Genomic DNA, 18,084 nt, shown 5'->3' with positions numbered 1-18,084 from the left:
AAGAGGTTGGTGCTACTTCGGCGATACTTATTCAATTCGTTTACAGAATATTCGGTACGATTTAGAATATTCGTGTCACCCCAACACTCCTATTTCAAGCGAGCACTCAAAAAGACCAGTATACATGTCCCAGTTCTCTGTCACCCTTGTTAAAACTACCGCGAAGCCTACTCATACACGTAAGGTAAAGGGGAGCCCACTTTTACATGGATGTACGCTCTGAAAATCCCACGCCAGCCATATGAAATGAGTAAAACGAATTCACTTCCACTTACCGAGTTGGCAATGGTGGCCGGTGAATCCCCTAGGGCAGCTGCATTCACCTTTGTTATCACACTCACCTTGGTTCAAGCACTTGCATGCTGCAACAGGCAGGGAAAAAAGCACATGCATCGAGTGAGTTAAACAGAAATAATGCACAGGAGGTCACTGTGTAGTAAGTGGCCCCCGGAGGCAATCACGCACAAACTCAAGTCAAAGCACTCACTTTCTAGTTTTACAAATAATCGTCACAGAAGAAATATTCTATACACACTTGGAACGCAAAGAGAGTAAAGAAGCAACAATAAAGAAGAAAGGAAGGGAACAAAAGTTCGGCAACCTGCAGCCATGTTCTAAGTCCCTAACCAATAAGCAATCTACGAAAACCGGTTGCCGACGAAATTCTAGAACCTTCTGGAACATTAGTATAAGTAGCCAATCACATTTCAAAGCTCAAGAACACAAACAAGACACAGGGGATGTAGGGACGGCTTCTTGTTAGTGTTCATCCCTTCCTCTGGAAGGTGTGTGTTCTGATAAAAACAACAAAAACCTAATGCAGGGCGGTAGCGACCACTTTTGGACTGGTCTCAGTTGGACATTTTACCTTTTAAAACTTGCAGTTAAGATGGTATGACCTAAACTTGGAGAAAGTACTTTTTTCTCGTCCGTCTTGATGATACTGCAAAACCATCAGATGATGGAGACGGCCTTGTGACGTCTTCAGGTGGCGAAATGCACGGAATAACCTCTCTAATGTGGAGTTTGTGGCCGGAAGAATAGACAGTCGTGTGGCAAAGCACTGAACCTGCACCCTTATCATAATCTAGGAAAGCCAATATTGTGCCGTTAGGGCTTAGAAGCGCACATTACAGGCTTCGTTTCCTCGCACAATTGTTTTGGAAACTAAAAACATTGCTGGCTATGGGAATATAAGAAATCTCAGGAACAGATGCCTTCAAGGTTTTCGCAGCCATCTCCGACTCTCGATCAACATGAAGCAAAAAAAACCCTGTGCCGCCAGTCTGTCCCTGAGAGCCCTACATATAAGGCACAGTACATGCAGGTCTCCCTAGACGGTGCTGTGTACATAATGCACATGGTACTGCGCCCAATCGATCGCTGAACTCCCATCAGCTCTCTAGAAAGAGAAAAGGAAACTTCGGCCCGAAAAGTGGTCCGGTGAAACAAGGACCAACCGGACAGGTGGCTTTGCCCCCTGTAATCGCTTACCCACACATACACGCACCTACACACACATACACACACAAGCACGCACATACACGCACACTCAGATATGCATATGCGCACATACAGACACATACACACATATACACACACATGCACACAAACCTAATGGCTTGCTGTCTTACCCTTTTCACATTCTTCACCGTAGGACATAGTGTGGTTACATACACAACTCATGCTTGGTGCAAGAACACCGCTCCCACAGGACTCTGTGCAGAAAAAGACAATAAAAGTCAATATCGGATTACTCTTATGCAGTCTATAACAGGGCTGCCACACTTGGAGGAAGAAAAATCTGACGGGGGTCTGGGGGGTCCCCCGGGTGAAAATATTTAGGAAAATGGCTTGCTGTTGGGGTCCCAGAACACATTTTTAACGGTCAACACATTTGCATTTTACAGCTACATGTACATGTACATGTACAATGACTGGACAAACGCGACCTGGAAGCGCCGAATGGCCAACTGGACTAAAAAGTGCTCAAAACAAAAATCGGTCGGTTTTTCCGACCGCGGATCAAAAATCGGACGATTTCCAAAAAAAATCGGAGCAAGTGGCAGTCCTGCTATAACACTAGAATGGGGATAATAGCTTATCTAAAAAAAACCTGTCACGCAGAATTGAAGGAACAATATGAGTTGTTCTTGGGCTTTTACACCCACGGTACCATAGACCGGGATGCATGACAGCAAGGCACGGTACCATAGAACGGGATGCATGACAGCAAGGCACGGTACCATAGACCGGGATGCATGACAGCAAGGCACGGTACCATAGACCGGGATGCATGGCAGCAAGGCACGGTACCATAGACCGGGATGCATGACAGCAAGGCACGGTATCATAGAACGGAAGCATGACAGCAAGGCACGGTACCATAGAACGGGACGCATGACAGCAAGGCACGGTACCATAGAACGGGATGCATGACAGCAAGGCACAGCACCATAGAACGGGATGCATGACAGCAAGGCACGGTACCATAGAACGGGATGCATGACAGCAAGGCACGGTACCATAGACCAGGATGCATGACAGCAAGGCACGGTACCGTAGACCGGGATGCATGACAGCAAGGCACGGTACCATAGAATGGAAGCATTACAGCAAGGCACGGTACCATAGAACGGGATGCATGACACCATAACACTTCCAACACGGTTTCTGAGCTCTTGCTGTACGATAGATACATCCGTATTACTGTGCAGTGCATACTGCAAATGCTCAAATGTTCGGAACTCGCCTTTCCCTGAAAGGAATTGAGCAATCGAAAAGTCTATTTGCATAGGAAAGTTCTCAGCTCCGTCGGCAAATAGTAGGGTTACAGCCCTCGCCAGGGATTTTACGTCAAGTAGTAAACTTTCACCTCCTCACGCGGTGACAGTCATGGGAATTCCCCCTGTTTCTTGACAACAACAAAAAGTTGTCTGTAAATTATCTCAACCCTGGTGGCATGTCGAACTTCAGCTTGTCATGCATTTTGATTCCTCGCAATTGGAATCCAGGGAGCAAATTCTCCCCCGTCTCTGCCACAAACTGATATTGCGCCAAACAAAACCTTAGAATCAAAACATGCTGTAATGACTTCGAAATTAAACTGGGAAGACACAGAAGAAACACAGCCTGAATCTCAGTTCTGGGAGTGTTCTCAATGTTGTGATTCACCGTGGGTGCAAGAAATGCTGGGAGACGACATGTTTGCACATTGCAAGTGGGCACATCGTTGGGACAAGCCCTGTTCATACAGTGCACGTAGCGACGGGACACATTTACACAAACGCACAACTATCTTCATCACGTTAGCGGCACAAACAGGGACAAACACACAGCTTGTGCATGGACAGCCATTGCAGAAGACAGTCACTTATTATTCTCTCACTTACTGACACAGAGAATCTTGGCATCCTCATGGCTTGTTTTGTTCTTAAACGTCACATGTTGTCTGCTAAATTTTACTGTTCTGTAAAGGGACTGACCATTGACCAGGATTGGCGCGACGTGGTAACCTAATCCGTCGGACTTATCTAAAGCCAATCTCTCTAGCCAGCGTTCTCTTAACACATGGCCATGTTCTTGTAACCAGTCTTTGGTTATGAGGCGAAGTCCGTACTGCTGACATGCGTTCTCTGCGCACTGCTCAGTCACGCTGGGTCCGAGTGCTGGAGTTGCTGCGGCGTATACAGAATCGTTGGCATGGAGCCATTGGGCTGCAAAACAAAGGGCATATACAGTTGCGGGTAGAAACAAAAATAGGCGGAAGAGAACTAAGACAAGCGGCATCAGTATTGCTTTAACGCTGCGTTTCGTGCAAATAGCAAGGCCAAAGCTGTGTTCATTTTTAGCTACCTAGTAGAGTAGAGTCACTCTACCGATAGGCCACACGTTTTTATTTCTATGTTCCTCGTCACCTGAAAATCTAAAAATGTATGCGAGAGGTGGAAAATACAAAATGACCGAAGAATAAAAAAAGTTTATTAGACCTTTGTTCACACTAAAATCCACCAATACACCATGCAAAACAGCATCCATAGTTAGCAACTAGTATGTGGTAGGCGCTTCTATCACAATCTGTGCATGTGCAGCTAGACTGCGCACAACAAATGCCGACCTGGCATCATGTGTCGCACAGGCCACGCCACATTGTGTACATGTGCATGAGTGTGCTGGTCCCCACATGCACAGTCAGTGCAGCACAGTTTTTTTTTCTTTTTTTCTTCAAGACTCCTAAATCGTATGCGCGTGGGTGACAAGAAACATAGAAATAAAAATGTGTGTCCATAGAGGTAGATGGTAGAGGCAAGTGTACGAACGCTGTTCTACCGGATTTAGTAGTTTGCACGATGTGTACGTGAAATGTTTCTTTTTTGTATGGAGTTGTGTACAAATCCTTGAGCTTGCTGGAAATCCCATAGCTCTACCGACTTCTACCGGATTCAACTAACTTCTTCCCGGTAGAGCCGGTAGAAGAAAGTAGAATTTACCCTTTTGAGTCGAATTTCTTTTCCAAAAACGAAAAACTCTACCGAAAGAAGTAGTTTCTACCCAAACCTGTAGATCAAAAACGAACGCCCCCCAAAGCAATCCTCAGACAACTGAAATTCTCGCTATTGTGAATTTAATATCGTGCTTGATGACACCCGATCTCTTGGATACGGAAGTGCCCAGAGCTAGTGAGTAGTTCAATGTTCACAGGTCTGGGGTTCGCCAGACTTCATAGAGCAGCACCGTGTCACATTTGCAAACAATTCAGCGGTTCTACCAAGGGAGTAGTATAACACCGGGTTATGACACAAGCATACGCATGAAATGCTTCTTCGCAGGTGAAATCAATTGGTTACGCATGTGTGGGTCTGACCCTGGCTATAACGGTAGGTGTGACATTGATGTGAGAAACCCAGGTGGCTGCACTCTTGTTGTCTCTTTGTTTCATACTTTCCTGTCCCATCATTATCATTGGACATACTATCCTGTCCATGCATGCACTGTGTGCTACTCAGCATTCTCACCATTTGCCCGTCCAATGATATCGCTTTAAAACAAGCAATTGTTTACCTTCGCAGATGACATTGTGACGGCCGAACCCATGAACACTAAATATTGCACCACCCGATTTGTTCTTGTCCTGCTTGTAAATAATATGCCGACGATTGTACTCGGATGATGTCCATATCGTGATCGGGCTGCTGTTACTGTTCACCATCATCTCGTGGAGCAATGACTTTACGCAGCCACGCACACCAAGCTTTGAGCCGAGCAAGGTGAAGGTTTTAAAGTCGACCAGCTGATATCCCCTATCTCTGCATGCGTCTCTGGCTTTCGTCCAACTGGTTATCTTCGGGCAGCTGCCAGAATAACACGGCAAGCCGGCGAGAGCCGTCCAGGTGTACATCACCTTGTCCGTACCCAGGCACTTTGTCCTGAAATCTGAACACAGCACAGTACACAGACATGTACAACATACTCAGGTACAGGAGAAAAATATTACGGTGGCCAAAAAACCCTTTCTGTCCGACTTGTGTTCAAATTTTCAAGGTTGAAGCACTATAAGGACAAGCTGTTAATCCCATTATTTTGCTAGTGGGTAACGGATCCTTCTCTATATTTTGGGCCTGTGAAAGTCACACCCAGACATTCTCATTTATGCGCTTTTACCAACAGGATGAAGGCTTGTACTAATTATGATATACCGTAGTGTCTTGTAGCCTATATCATATAGAAGCAAACGGCGGGGAGACAATAATTTGATAACCGCAATAAAAAAATTAGCTGAAACGAAATTTGTGTATTTTATTCACTGAAACAATTTACAAGTGTTGGAAGCTATCTATCAGCGTCTGTATAAGCCAAATTTGTGTGTACAGAAAGATAGTATAATTGGGTTGAAATTGTTCAAGTAACGTGTCGTGTTTGGTTCAGGCAAGCTTGGCCGTTAATGTTCTAAGTGAAATCAAGAGTACATGAAAACCAGAGTGTGCAGCTTGGGGCCTTTTCTGCTATGGGTGTCTGTCACGGCGAAATTCCGTGATTACATCATATTTGGCCCAGATCTGAGGCGGGAAATGGCGTAGTGCGTACAACTGAGCTGCAGTTGTGCAGAAAGAGACCTGCTTGAATCCTGCTACATCACTAAAATGATGTAATCACGGAATTCTGCAGTGACAGCCACCCATCCGAGCTGCACACTCTTGTTTTCATGAACTCTAGGTGAAATGTTCTGCTTGTATGTGTTATCACTTTGTCCTTCCTTCTTTCTTTCTCTTGTTTGTTAATTTCTCGCTTTGATTGTTAAAATTCACACTAGTAAATTTCATTGCTGTTGTTCTTAGTGTTATTTCTCTAACCTAGATTTTCTATAAGAGTTCAATTTTGTTTCAATGTCCTTTAGTACAACGACGAATCCTGATGAGTGTTGTACGAAAACTTGTTTGAATCCATTTTTTTCTCCACACCATTTCTTCATATTTTCATCATTTTATTGCACATCGTCTCCACCGTTTTTTTACATTGCATGAATAAAATACAAAAATGTCGGTTCAGTTAATTTTATTGATAGCGGTTATCATATAGAAGCCTGTTTTGAATAGAGGTCTGATTTTCAGAATACACTGTTGGCACACAAGCCTGGTTTAGTGTTGACGCACATATATGTAGGACTCAGTATAGAGTCCATGCACTATATGATGTCCAGCACCCTATATAGAGTCCATTGGTCCAAAATCCACTATACAGAGTCCAGGAGTCCACTCAGTTTTGATCAGCTTCATCCTGCCGCGCAATCCCCTATAAGCAGTACACTTTTTCTACAAGTCCCCTATTCACGGTCCAGGAGTCCAGTTTATCCAATCACGCCGTCCTGTGTGTTGTGCCCGAAAGAGAAAACACCTTTTCAGTTTTGCTTGCCTCATGGCAGCGCATTCCTTTCTTCACTTCAGCCATGGCTGCCAGTTCTGCTGTGCAGTTGATGACAGTAATCTGTCTCGAGGTAACCAAGGAGGATAAGGAGACGTTCAAAATCAAATCTGGAATGCGTCTTGTGGTTCTCTGAAGACGTTTCATCCGTGCGCGGGATGAAAGCAGAAATTGCAGAACGAGAAAAGTTCAGCACAGTTCAAATCTGACGAGTCAGGTACACTGACACTCTCTTTCGTTCGACGCCACAAGGATCCCCTGTTTGGCTGGCCATTAATTGCATTGCTGCCAGGAAGGCGTTTGAACGGTTTCATCAGAGCGAGGGATGAAAGCAGAAAGCGGAGAACGAGAAAAGTTCAGCACAGTTCCAATCTGACGAGTCAGATACACTGACACTCGCTTTCGTTCGACGCCACAAGGATACCCTGTTTGACTGGACAGGAGCTGCCTGTACCACCGTGTCAAAAGGCTGTCCAACTACATGGCAGGACGATGACTGAGGTAAGGAAGCTTTTACTCGTTTCGATTGGTCTGCTGTTCTGTCGTTATGCTTGAATTTTTTTCCATTTTCAAGGATCGTATCGCGTTTGTTTGATGTTGCTTGAATGAATGCCCTAAAAAGTAATCAACCACTTCGTAATAGTCCTCAAGGACTGCAAGGACTTTGCATCAATCGTATACGATCGTCTAGCTATCATCAATATTATTATTATTTTATTTCATGAGAAAAGTATTTTATCCCTGTGATAATTATGTGAACTCCACGACACTCTTCCTCTTCTAGGCTCTAGTATGATGTCAAATACAATGGGATCCACAAACGCAGTGCCAGTGTACTAGTAGTAGTAGTAGGAGGATTTCTTGTATGCCGATGACAAGAAAAAGCTTCAAGCTAGTACATGTACTCGTATTCCCAGAAGTAACCATTTTGATGTCACAAACATGACATTGTGTCAGTGAAACTGCCTCGTGACAACAAATCATTGCATTTCCATCTTGGGGAAGACTGACTGACTGCAACACTGTACAGATTGTTTAAATCATCTCATTTCAATTTAGTTGCAGTGAAGTGAAACACTGTACACTACATGTATGGTGGTGTGTCTGTGCGTCTTGAGTGTGCACAAACGATCTTATTCCTCGTATTACTAATAGATTATTGTCCCCACCGTCACCTGTTTACAGGTCTTTGTGTGGATGGATTTTCATTGAGCATCACATTCGTTAAGCACTTGGTAGTTGTGTGCTCCCACAAATCATAACGGTAATAAGCGTGTATCCTTGTGCTATCTACTTTTTGCAGGTGTGCTGATCTTCAGAAGCTTGCGGAACTGAGTTCTGCTGAACATTTGCATGGCCATGAGCAATGGTGAAGCTTGCTATTGCACTCCAGCATGTGCTAGTACTATGCTGACTACTACACTATGTTACTCTCTTACACTAATAGGTGCGTGCACCCGTCCATGTATGCATTCGTTTCGTATAATTATTTGTTATCCCTCTTGACTTTACGTGTCAATGGGTGGACGTTAGCATGGCTGTTGGAGTTGCGTGTGTATTAGTAGGAATGGACGAGCGGGTTCTGGGCCAGGGGGCGCCCGGGTCCCAAAAAATGGGGTATTATTGAAAAATGGGGTACTAATAGTACCCCATTTTTGCGGTGAAAATTATTTTTGGCCCGGTTTTTTTGCGGATAAAAATATGTGCCAGGGGGTGCCCCTACCTCAAAAAAAAAAAGGGGGGTATTATTGAAAATATGTATTGGGGTGTTATGCTCTACCCTAAACAATAAGGTAATATGGTGTCATGATTTGGAATTCTACATGTATCATTAATTTTGATTTTTAGGGTGTGGGTAATATGTCCTACCCTACATCATAATATTGCATTCCGATGTCTAAAATATTACTATTTCAAATGTCAATGTTATCTCACTTTTTCCAATTTTATATTAATCAGAACTCATAGTTTTGCAGTATTTTGACTTGTAATTTCAATTTTTCGGATCATTTTCCGGACCCCACCCACCCCACCCCGACTCCCCTCCACCTCCCCCAGGTATTTCTCACAAGTAGCTCGTGTTCACAAACATGGGAGAGTCAGATGTTTAAAATACTTGTATTAACAATATGCCTCACGGTTGACACATGACGATAATAAGATAACAGCTTGCTCTCTACGAGCAAAGAGATACAATGAAAGAGAGAGAGAGAGAGAGAGAGAGAGAGAGAGAGAGAGAGAGAGAGAGAGAGAGAGAGAGAAGATAGCACCCATTTTGTTCACCCAGGGGATGGCTCACGCCTGGTAGGAAGAGAGAGAGCGAGAGAGAGAGAGAGAGAGAGAGAGAGAGAAGATAGCACCCATTTTGTTCACCCAGGGGATGGCTCACGCCTGGTAGGAAGAGAGAGAGAGAGAGAGAGAGAGAGAGAGAGAGAGAGAGAGAGAGAGAGAGAGAGAGAGAAGATAGCACCCATTTTGTTCACCCAGGGGATGGCTCACGCCTGGTAGGAAGAGAGAGAGAGAGAGAGAGAGAGAGAGAGAGAGAGAGAGAGAGAGAGAGAGAGAGAAGATAGCACCCATTTTGTTCACCCAGGGGATGGGCTCACGCCTGGTAGGAAGAGAGAGAGAGAGAGAGAGAGAGAGAGAGAGAGAGAGAGTCTAGCAATCAAAGATATCTTGAGAAGGTACTACCCAGGAGCGCTTCCTGGAAACTTCGATGATTGGAGCTGTATTCGAAGCCTGAATCGTCACAATTGGTTCATCCAGGTCATCATCGGCCTTACGCTTCCGGCTTACTACATAATCACACGAGACTTCCGGCATCTTCTTAGGATATCCTTCATCGTCGATGTCGATCGTGCCGACACGCGCAACAACACGGGTTATCCTCGTCGACATCACTGAGAGGCGGACAGATTTCGTCGACGCTTGTGAATCCCCGTCTTTTCGAAAGACCTTGCGATCGTTGAGATCCTTGATGACACGGATGAGTTCCTGAGCTTCGATCTGCTCTCCATTTGCAAACGTCTCTTCGACAATATCCAGAACACCTGCAACCTTCATCACGTTGTACATCGATCTTCGTCCGTCGTCCCAGCAGCGGAGCAGTCTGCCCGTATCTCTCCATGATGATGATCCATAATCCTCTACACCATCAACAACGATCTTCGGTAGACGCTGGTGTTTCTCACCGCTCACGAGAACGCGCGTCGACACCCTGCACAGATACTGTGCAATCTCCATGGGAGTCAAGTCCGTCCGATCCGGGTGAAGAAGCATGGGTCTTAGCTCGTAAGCTGTACCCAGATCGGTGAGTAACCGAACGGTTAATTCATCTTTATTACTACAAGAAAATAAATAAAACTTCTCTACATACGGTTCGGATGTTGACCAGGCCGACATCTTTGATCTGGTAGAGAGAGAAATTCTGGAGACGGTACTCGATCATCCAATGGACTCAAAAATGAATTGTGAACCAAAAATGAAATTATATCAGGTTTTATAGGTCCCGCCAAGTCCCGTCCCGCCGGGTCCCGCCTCCGGGAAGGTGACGACCTTGGAGAACACGGTGAACACGGTGCGCGCCAAAAACCAAAACGTTGCTCGCGACATGTCGTGTCTTTTTTGGTTCGGGTTTGGAATCTTTCCATTGACATAAGTCAATTAGTTTTCCATCTATGTCCGTAATCGAAAGGTCCATGAGGTGTAGAATTTTTCTAGCTTTCCTCTCGTATAATTCTTTTCGACATACAACAATTCTTTCTCGAACTTTTAGCTGCTGGAATACCGGATTCATCTTGACCTCAGATGCACAGATCATGCATCCATGCATTGACGTCACAGTACATCATTGCAGCACTGATTTCACTGTGAAGTGTGGAACATGGGTCAATGCGCGATAAAAGGATGAATGTGATTTCAGCGGGAAGTGCGCTAATTGGTCACATGTTTTCAGCGGGAAGTGCGGTAAGTGGTTAATTGTTTCCAGCGGGAGATGAGTGGATTGGTTAATTGAAAAACAACCAGTTATTCCGAATTCAACTATTACGAAAACCCTATAAAAATAGATCCTCGGTACCTTGTCAAGCCATTGTGTGGTTGTCCGCCACCACCCCTGCTCAGGATGGAACCCATTCGGAAGAAACCTCGTCAGTCTTTTGATGTAGTGAGATCATCTGATCTGTTGCAATTCTTTAGTTATTGTCCTGATCAAGAGTTTGCAGATGTACTAAAGTTTTTCTCTCATGTTCTACCGTCGCTGGAGCTGCTTCTTGAAGAGAATATTGAGCAATGGGGTCAGTACAAGTGTTCTTTGGTAGTTCAGGTGGTGATGCAGAAGCTGAATCCTGCTACAGGACAAATGGTTTCCAACACATTCTTCTTCCGATCGAGTACAACGCTGGTGCTCAACACCATGGAGCTGAAGGACCTTCTCAGTAGGATGATTGCTCAGATCAACGCTCGTCTTGATGATTTCGTTCGTCATGGATCAGGTTGGGTAGTTGAACGGATTTCCTGTTTACACATCGAAATGTCACGCTACTGTGTACTTGGAGGAAGTTCGTACATCCCCTTGCCACCGGAGTTGAAGTCGAAGAAGGCCATTGTTAACGTGCAGAACACTGACAACAAGTGTTTACTGTAAGTATAGCAGTGGGGTTTCAGTGTGGTGATACGGTGTATGGATTGAACTGTATGACGTCTGTCCATGTCTTATGTCATCCGTACTTTAGATGGTCAATACTGGCTGCTAAATTTTCGGCAGACAAGTCTCATCCATGTCGTCAATCGTCGTACGCAGAACATGCGGATACTGTGGATGTGAGCGGCATCGAGTTTCCAGCAAAACTGGAAGACATACCAGTCATCGAAAGACTGAACGACGGTCTTTACATCAACGTCTTCGGATATGAAGAGAAAGTCATATATCCGTTAAGAATTTCTCAGCATCCGCAGTCCGCCATCAATGTATTGCTCATCCAAGACGAACGCAATGACGTGGAGGTGCAGCACTGGGTGTGGATAAAATCATTCAGTCGTCTTGTTGCTACTGGAGCACGTCGAGCACATTTCGTCTGCTTCAGATGTCTCTCAACACACGTCACGGAGAAGGCATTGAATAATCATATGATGTACTGCAGTGAACATCCTGAAGCCACGGTGAAGATGCCAAAGGCTGGCGATAGAGTGATGTTCAGGAATGTGAACAAGCAGCTTCAAGCCCCATTTGTAAGTAGAACATTTAATCAAGGTGAACACACTGTGGTCTGTTTTTTTTTTTTTTTTTTTTTTTTTTTTTTTTTTTTCTTTTCTTTTCTTTCCTGCACATGTTTCTTGACTCTGATTGTTCACCTTTCTGCTGTTTTACTCGGTGTTGTCTCTGCAGCTATTCCTAATTCTCTATCTGTCTTTTCCGCTGTTTTACTCGATGTTGTCCCTGCTGCTATTCCTACTTCTCTCTCTCTCTCTCTCTCTCTCAAATGCAGGTGATCTATGCCGATTGTGAGGCCTTCATAGAACCTCTGTCCGCTGACAAGAAAATCGGTCATTCGACATTCCAAAAGAACAAGCATGTAGCCTGTTCCTGTTCGTACATTGTAGTACGATCTGATGGCGTCGTCACGAACCGTTTCTTCTACCGTGGAGAAGATTCTATGTTCTGTTTTCTGCTGTCACTTGAGCAAGAGGAGGAGACTATCCGTGATGAGCTTCTAGCATGTAATGCTGGTCAAATGATCATTTCAGAAAGTCAGCAACGTGAATTTGAAACGGTAGTCTCCTGTTGGATCTGTGGTGAAGCGTTGGGTAGCGATCGTGTACGTGACCACTGTCACATCACCGGTGCTTACCGTGGTGCAGCACACAACCATTGTAACCTGAACATGCGGATTGAGCCGTTCAAGATCAAGATTCCTGTGATCTTTCATAACTTGAAGGGATACGATTCTCATCACATCATATCTGCCATTGGGAGAACGTCCACTGATGAGATTACGTATGTGAACGAGAAAGGACAAGAACGGGTACGTTACATATGCGTGGTGTGTGTGTGTGTGTGTGTGTGTGTGTGTGTGTGTGTGTGTGTGCGTGTGCGTGGATCATGATGTTTTTCTAAGAAGGAAGATCATTACTATGTTGGTACTCATATTCACGTTTATATGATTGATATTCATCTTTACAGCTGCACCTTAAAACTGTGTCTCCTCTTTTTCTTTCTTCTCAGACCAAGCGTCTCGGTGCTATCAAAGTGATTCCCATCAACAGTGAAAAATATGTCACATTCGGATGGAGACAGTTCCAGTTCATCGACAGCCTGGCATTCTTGAACACCTCCCTAGACCGGTTGGTTTCGGCCACACCACCAGATGCATTCGCCCTTCTATCCGCACGATTTCCAGACGAGGATGAACGCAAACTGTTGACACGAAAGGGTGTCTACCCGTATGAATATATGGGGTCGTACGACCAATTCGAAGAAACGCGTCTACCACCCAAGGATGCATTCCACTCAACGCTAACGAACACGGTAAGTAGTGTGATAGATATAGTAGATCTTTCTCTCTTTCTTTTTTCACCATCTTACTTCGAAGTACTAAAATAAGCCAAGATGTGTTTGAACGCTTCCTACAGCTTCATACTAAATAATTGATTGTGTGGGCGAACTACTAAAATAAGTTCGTTGATTTGTTTTTCTTTTTGGTGTACATTTTCTATTCCCTAGGGTATCAGTGATGAAGACTATGCCTATGCGCAAACAGTATGGACTGTGTTTGACTGTGAAGATCTAGGAGACTATCACGACCTCTACCTGGAGACTGATGTGCTGCTGTTGGCTGACGTTTTCGAAAACTTCAGAAGAACTGCTCACGCAACCTATGGATTGGATCCCGCTAATTACCTCACCTTACCGGGATTTGCCTGGGATTCGCTGCTGAAAATGACGAAGGTGTCCCTTCATCTCATTTCCGACATTGACATGTTCAACTTCATTGAGCATGGCAAAAGAGGTGGCATAAGCATGGTGTCCGCTAGACACGCCACCGCCAACAACAGATATCTATCGGAGTACAATCCAGACGAGCCGTCAAGCTTCATCCAATATTTAGATGCGAACAATCTATATGGATGGGCCATGTCTCAACCCTTGCCCGTGTCGGACTTCTGCTTTGAAGCAGTGACGGATGATCTTCTGGAGACGGTACTCGATCATCCAATGGACTCTTCGACGGGATACATGGTGGAGTGCGATTTAAGGATTCCAGATGGTGTGCATGACATGATGAATGACTATCCGTTGGCTCCTGAGAAGATGAAGGTGACACGAGATATGCTTTCTCCATATCAGACCCACATGGCAGAGAAACTAATGGTAAGTCATGGTCTATCTGGTGGATATGCTTGTATTAATCTTCTAAGGTTTGTGTATATCTATACTGTACTCTTGTAGGTGACCGGTTTGGAAGCGAAGAAACTGGTACCAAATCTACTACCGAAAGAGCACTATGTTCTGCACTACAGAAACTTGCAGCAGTATGTGTCCTTGGGTGTGGAGATTACAGATGTGCATCGTGTGCTCTCCTTCACACAACACCCATGGATGAAGCCATACATCGACACTAATACTGACCTGAGAAAGCTATCAACTTCTGATTTCGAGAAAGACTTCTATAAGGTGGGTACTCCACATCATGTGTGTGTGTGTGTGTGTATTTAGCGATAGTGTGGGATCTAGTATGTACTGGAAGTGTGAATGACCTGAAGATAACAGTTTTCTTATTGTTGTTTTTCTTGTCTTTTCTTTGTATGCCTGTTTATCGTAGTTGATGAACAATGCTGTATATGGCAAGACCATGGAAAACGTTCGAAACAGAGTAAACATCAAGCTCATTCGTGAACAGGATGAAAAACCACGTCTCCAGAAAAGCATCAACAAACCTTCGTACATCCGCAGTGTAGCCTTTGAGAACGATCTGATAGCAATCGAGTTTGCCAAGACAAAGGTGACTCTCAATAAACCCATTTATGTGGGTACAGCCATCCTCGATCTGTCGAAGCACTTGATGTATTCCTTTTACTATGAAGTTCTCCTACCCCGCTATGGACAAAATGTACGTTTGCTCTACACTGATACTGATAGTCTGATCGTACATATTCAAACGGATGATCTGTACACCGATATGTCAAACAACATAACAGCCTATGACACATCCAACTATTCACCATCCCACCACCTGTACAGCACGGTCAACAAGAAGGTGGTAGGGAAGTTCAAGGACGAACTAGGTGGCAAACCCATCAAGGAGTTCATTGGTTTGCGGAGCAAGATGTACGCATACCGCTGTGAAGACAACGACGACAATGGCAAGCGTGCCAAAGGTGTGCAGAGAAGCGTGTTGAAAAACACCATAACCGTCGATGATTATCGAACATGTCTCGTCGAGGAGTCTCAGCTGAAGAGAACAATGAATGTTCTTCGAAGTCGACGACATTGCATTCACGGAGAGGAGCTACACAAGATTGCCCTCTGTGGATTCGACAGTAAGCGTTACATTCTGGAGGATGGTATCAACACCCTGGCATTCGGACACAAGGATATTCCAAAGCACTGAGGGATTTCCACACATACTAGAGCATATGTCATATCTTCTCATGAAATACATTGTAAATACTATGCGATTCATAATATTCACGTTAATCCAAAGCATGAGCTACATTGTACATATGAAATGCTAATACTTTTTGAGATCATTCACATCCTTCTTTGTTAACCAGGTATGGAATTTTTCGTCTTGATAACCCTTCCATTTGACGAGCCGACTGTTCTTGTTGTATTTCAACACCTTATCGAATCTCAATCCTGTGTGTCTGGCATGTTGTAGCTCAGCTCCATAGAACTGTCCTTGAATGACTTCTCCCATCAGGTCTTGAACACGATAGGTGTGAGGTACAGTGGGTAGGACATCGTTTACCACGAACACTTCCTCTGTCCAGTTGGGCGTGTACCCTTTCTCGAAATGACGTTTAGCCACAGCCAAACGCACATCATCACCCACTTTGAATTTAGCTGGTGATTGCTTCGAGTGTACGTCTGCATCTTTTGGTTTTCCATCAAGAGAAGCTTTCGTGGGACTCATGCCGATACTGCGATGTTTCGAGCTGTTGTACTTGACCATAAGCTGAGGAAGGACGTCAAGATACTGTGTCGTAGCTTTCTCCGTGAAATGGCGCCACATTCTGCCTTTCAGTGTTCTATTGAAGCGTTCCACCACCACGGCTTTTCCTTCGTTGTGGGTGCTGTACATGATGATGTTGTGATCCTTGACCCATTGCTTCATTGTTGCATTGTAGAACTCCTTGCCTTCGTCTACCCATAGTTTTTGTGGTACCCTGTTCGATGTTTTCAGGATCAGGTCGAATGCATCCCTGACAGCAGAGCCAGTTTTGGTTTTCAGGGGTACTGCCCAGGCATAGCGACTGTACAGATCGATGACGGTCAGCAGGAATTTGTAGTTCTTGTTGCTTCGGGCAAACCGTTGCATATCCACTAGATCGGCACTCCAGATGTGATCCACAGACCTGCTCTTCACCTTGCGTCTTTTGAAATGCACTCGTCTGGGTTTGTGCAATTCGTTAGCCAGTTGCGTGTGGAATGGTGTGGACTGCGACTTCTTCTTCTGTCTTCCATCATGAAGTGCTTTTTGCACTTTCGTATCCCACAAGGCTCCACCACCTCGCAAGGCACCTAAACTGAGAACCAGTTGATCGTTTTCCAGCTTTTCATCCTCATCGAAGACTCTTCGGAAAATTCGAAGTGCTTCATCCAGACCATATTTGGAAAATAGCTTTCCCATCAATATGGCATACCATCCACATACTGCTGTGCTTCTGTCTTGAACGGCTTGGGTGTTGGTGATGATCTTACAGTCTACATAGGCTTCTTTAAAGAAATCGCACAGTGCAGGTTCAGTGTAATCTTGCTCCATAGTGTATAGACTGCGTCCGAAACTGTCAAAAACCAGGATCACGTTTTGCTCGCGACACACGGTCAACCAATGATGTCCACCTTCCGGTGCATCGTACACCGGTAGAACGTTGTCGGTGTTGACGATACAAAAGTCTCCATTGTTCAAGGGTGGTAAGAGATCGTAACTTGTACACCCCACGAACCCTCCGACACCATTCAATCTTCCTTTGATGTCGGCACTGCTGAGAGGGTAGTCCATTCTTGTTCATAGCCTGAAAATTTTCGCGCACGTGATCACATTGAACGTCCACTCAGGATATCCTTGATGATACGAGTGATCCTGCTTTTATCCTTCAGAACCTCTTGAATGAATGATGCATCGTCCACCATCACCTTTTGTGCTCTGATCATGAAATGCTCGGGATGGATCAATTTTGCTTCAGTTGTTCTACCATACGTAGAAGTCATATCATTGAGATCTTGAAACTTGAGCTGCGATCCCGGTACAGCTAGCACTAGGGTGGCTAGTTCATGAATCTTTCGTTCTGATCGAAGGAATCCATCGACATGTTTGTGGATTCCCACCGCACCCGCTATGGTTGCAAACGGGTACCTGGACATGTAGATGCGATTCGTCTCGTTGACCAGAGTAGTGTAGTCGTTCATCGTCTGCGTCTTCAGGGCATCCGCAGCCGCTTCCACCCGACTCCTGAACCTCAGTCGATCTTCATCGTAGAGTTGCAGCAGTTGTGATCGGCTTGTGAAATAGTTGCTCTTCAAAAAGGTTGCCGGTATATTTGTATGTCGGAGGAAACTGTCCAGGATTTGTAGGATCCATCGGTCAAATTCGTGGTCTTGTAATAGATTGAAAGGCACTGATGTTAAAGGTGCCTTTCTCTTCTTCCTGACATCTGCAACGGAATCGCGAACTTGATCGGTAGTGGAATCATAGTTGAGTATGTTGGATGCAATCACATTTCTCACAGACGGGTAACTGATGTGATCGGGATTGTTTTTGAAGTGGGTGTCATATAGACGCTTTACTCGCGGATCAGCTTGCAGTTCCAACAGGGTGGAGGTGCTCAAACTGTGATCTGGCACTTGGGAAAGAACTTTCTTGACGCTTTTCAAGTAGGTATTGTAGTTATTACCTCCTTTTTGCCGCATGAGTGGTGGTATACCGAGAACTTCCCACGAATTTA

The 18,084-nt window shown here is 44.8% G+C and overlaps 2 protein-coding genes across 2 annotated transcripts in view; one reads left to right on the top strand and one right to left on the bottom strand.

The window, feature by feature from the left end:
* The window catches only part of LOC135821756 (uncharacterized), a 147,161-nt gene that overhangs the window by 20,598 nt on the left and 108,479 nt on the right, over positions 1-18,084 (bottom strand). Inside the window, exons 21-24 of the mRNA XM_065334754.1 lie at positions 5,062-5,433; positions 3,393-3,716; positions 1,635-1,718; positions 276-362 (exon numbers count right to left, since the gene is read on the bottom strand). Coding sequence (XP_065190826.1) covers positions 276-362; positions 1,635-1,718; positions 3,393-3,716; positions 5,062-5,433 — 867 coding nt within the window. The remainder of the gene's footprint in view (positions 1-275; positions 363-1,634; positions 1,719-3,392; positions 3,717-5,061; positions 5,434-18,084) is intronic.
* On the top strand, positions 11,614-15,714 carry LOC135821250 (uncharacterized). The gene is made up of 6 exons (XM_065334311.1): positions 11,614-12,147; positions 12,405-12,941; positions 13,142-13,444; positions 13,640-14,287; positions 14,366-14,590; positions 14,739-15,714. The coding sequence occupies exons 1-6, from the start codon at positions 11,614-11,616 to the stop codon at positions 15,525-15,527; spliced, it is 3,036 nt and encodes a 1,011-aa protein (XP_065190383.1). The 3' UTR covers positions 15,528-15,714.

The sequence above is a fragment of the Sycon ciliatum genome, chromosome 7 (assembly GCF_964019385.1).
Source record: "Sycon ciliatum chromosome 7, ocSycCili1.1, whole genome shotgun sequence".
In the NCBI taxonomy this organism is placed as follows: Eukaryota; Metazoa; Porifera; class Calcarea; order Leucosolenida; family Sycettidae; genus Sycon; species Sycon ciliatum.
The sequence above is the reverse complement of the archived record's forward strand: the minus strand, read 5'-3'. Positions and strand labels throughout refer to the sequence as shown.

Excerpts from the sequence above, each read along its gene's own strand:
- LOC135821250 (XM_065334311.1), top strand. The coding sequence starts at position 11,614 with ATGACGTCTGTCCATGTCTTATGTCATCCGTACTTTAGATGGTCAATA. Across the intron at positions 12,942-13,141 it reads ACGAGAAAGGACAAGAACGG|ACCAAGCGTCTCGGTGCTAT; the intron begins GTACGTTACATA and ends CTTTCTTCTCAG. Across the intron at positions 13,445-13,639 it reads ACTCAACGCTAACGAACACG|GGTATCAGTGATGAAGACTA; the intron begins GTAAGTAGTGTG and ends TCTATTCCCTAG.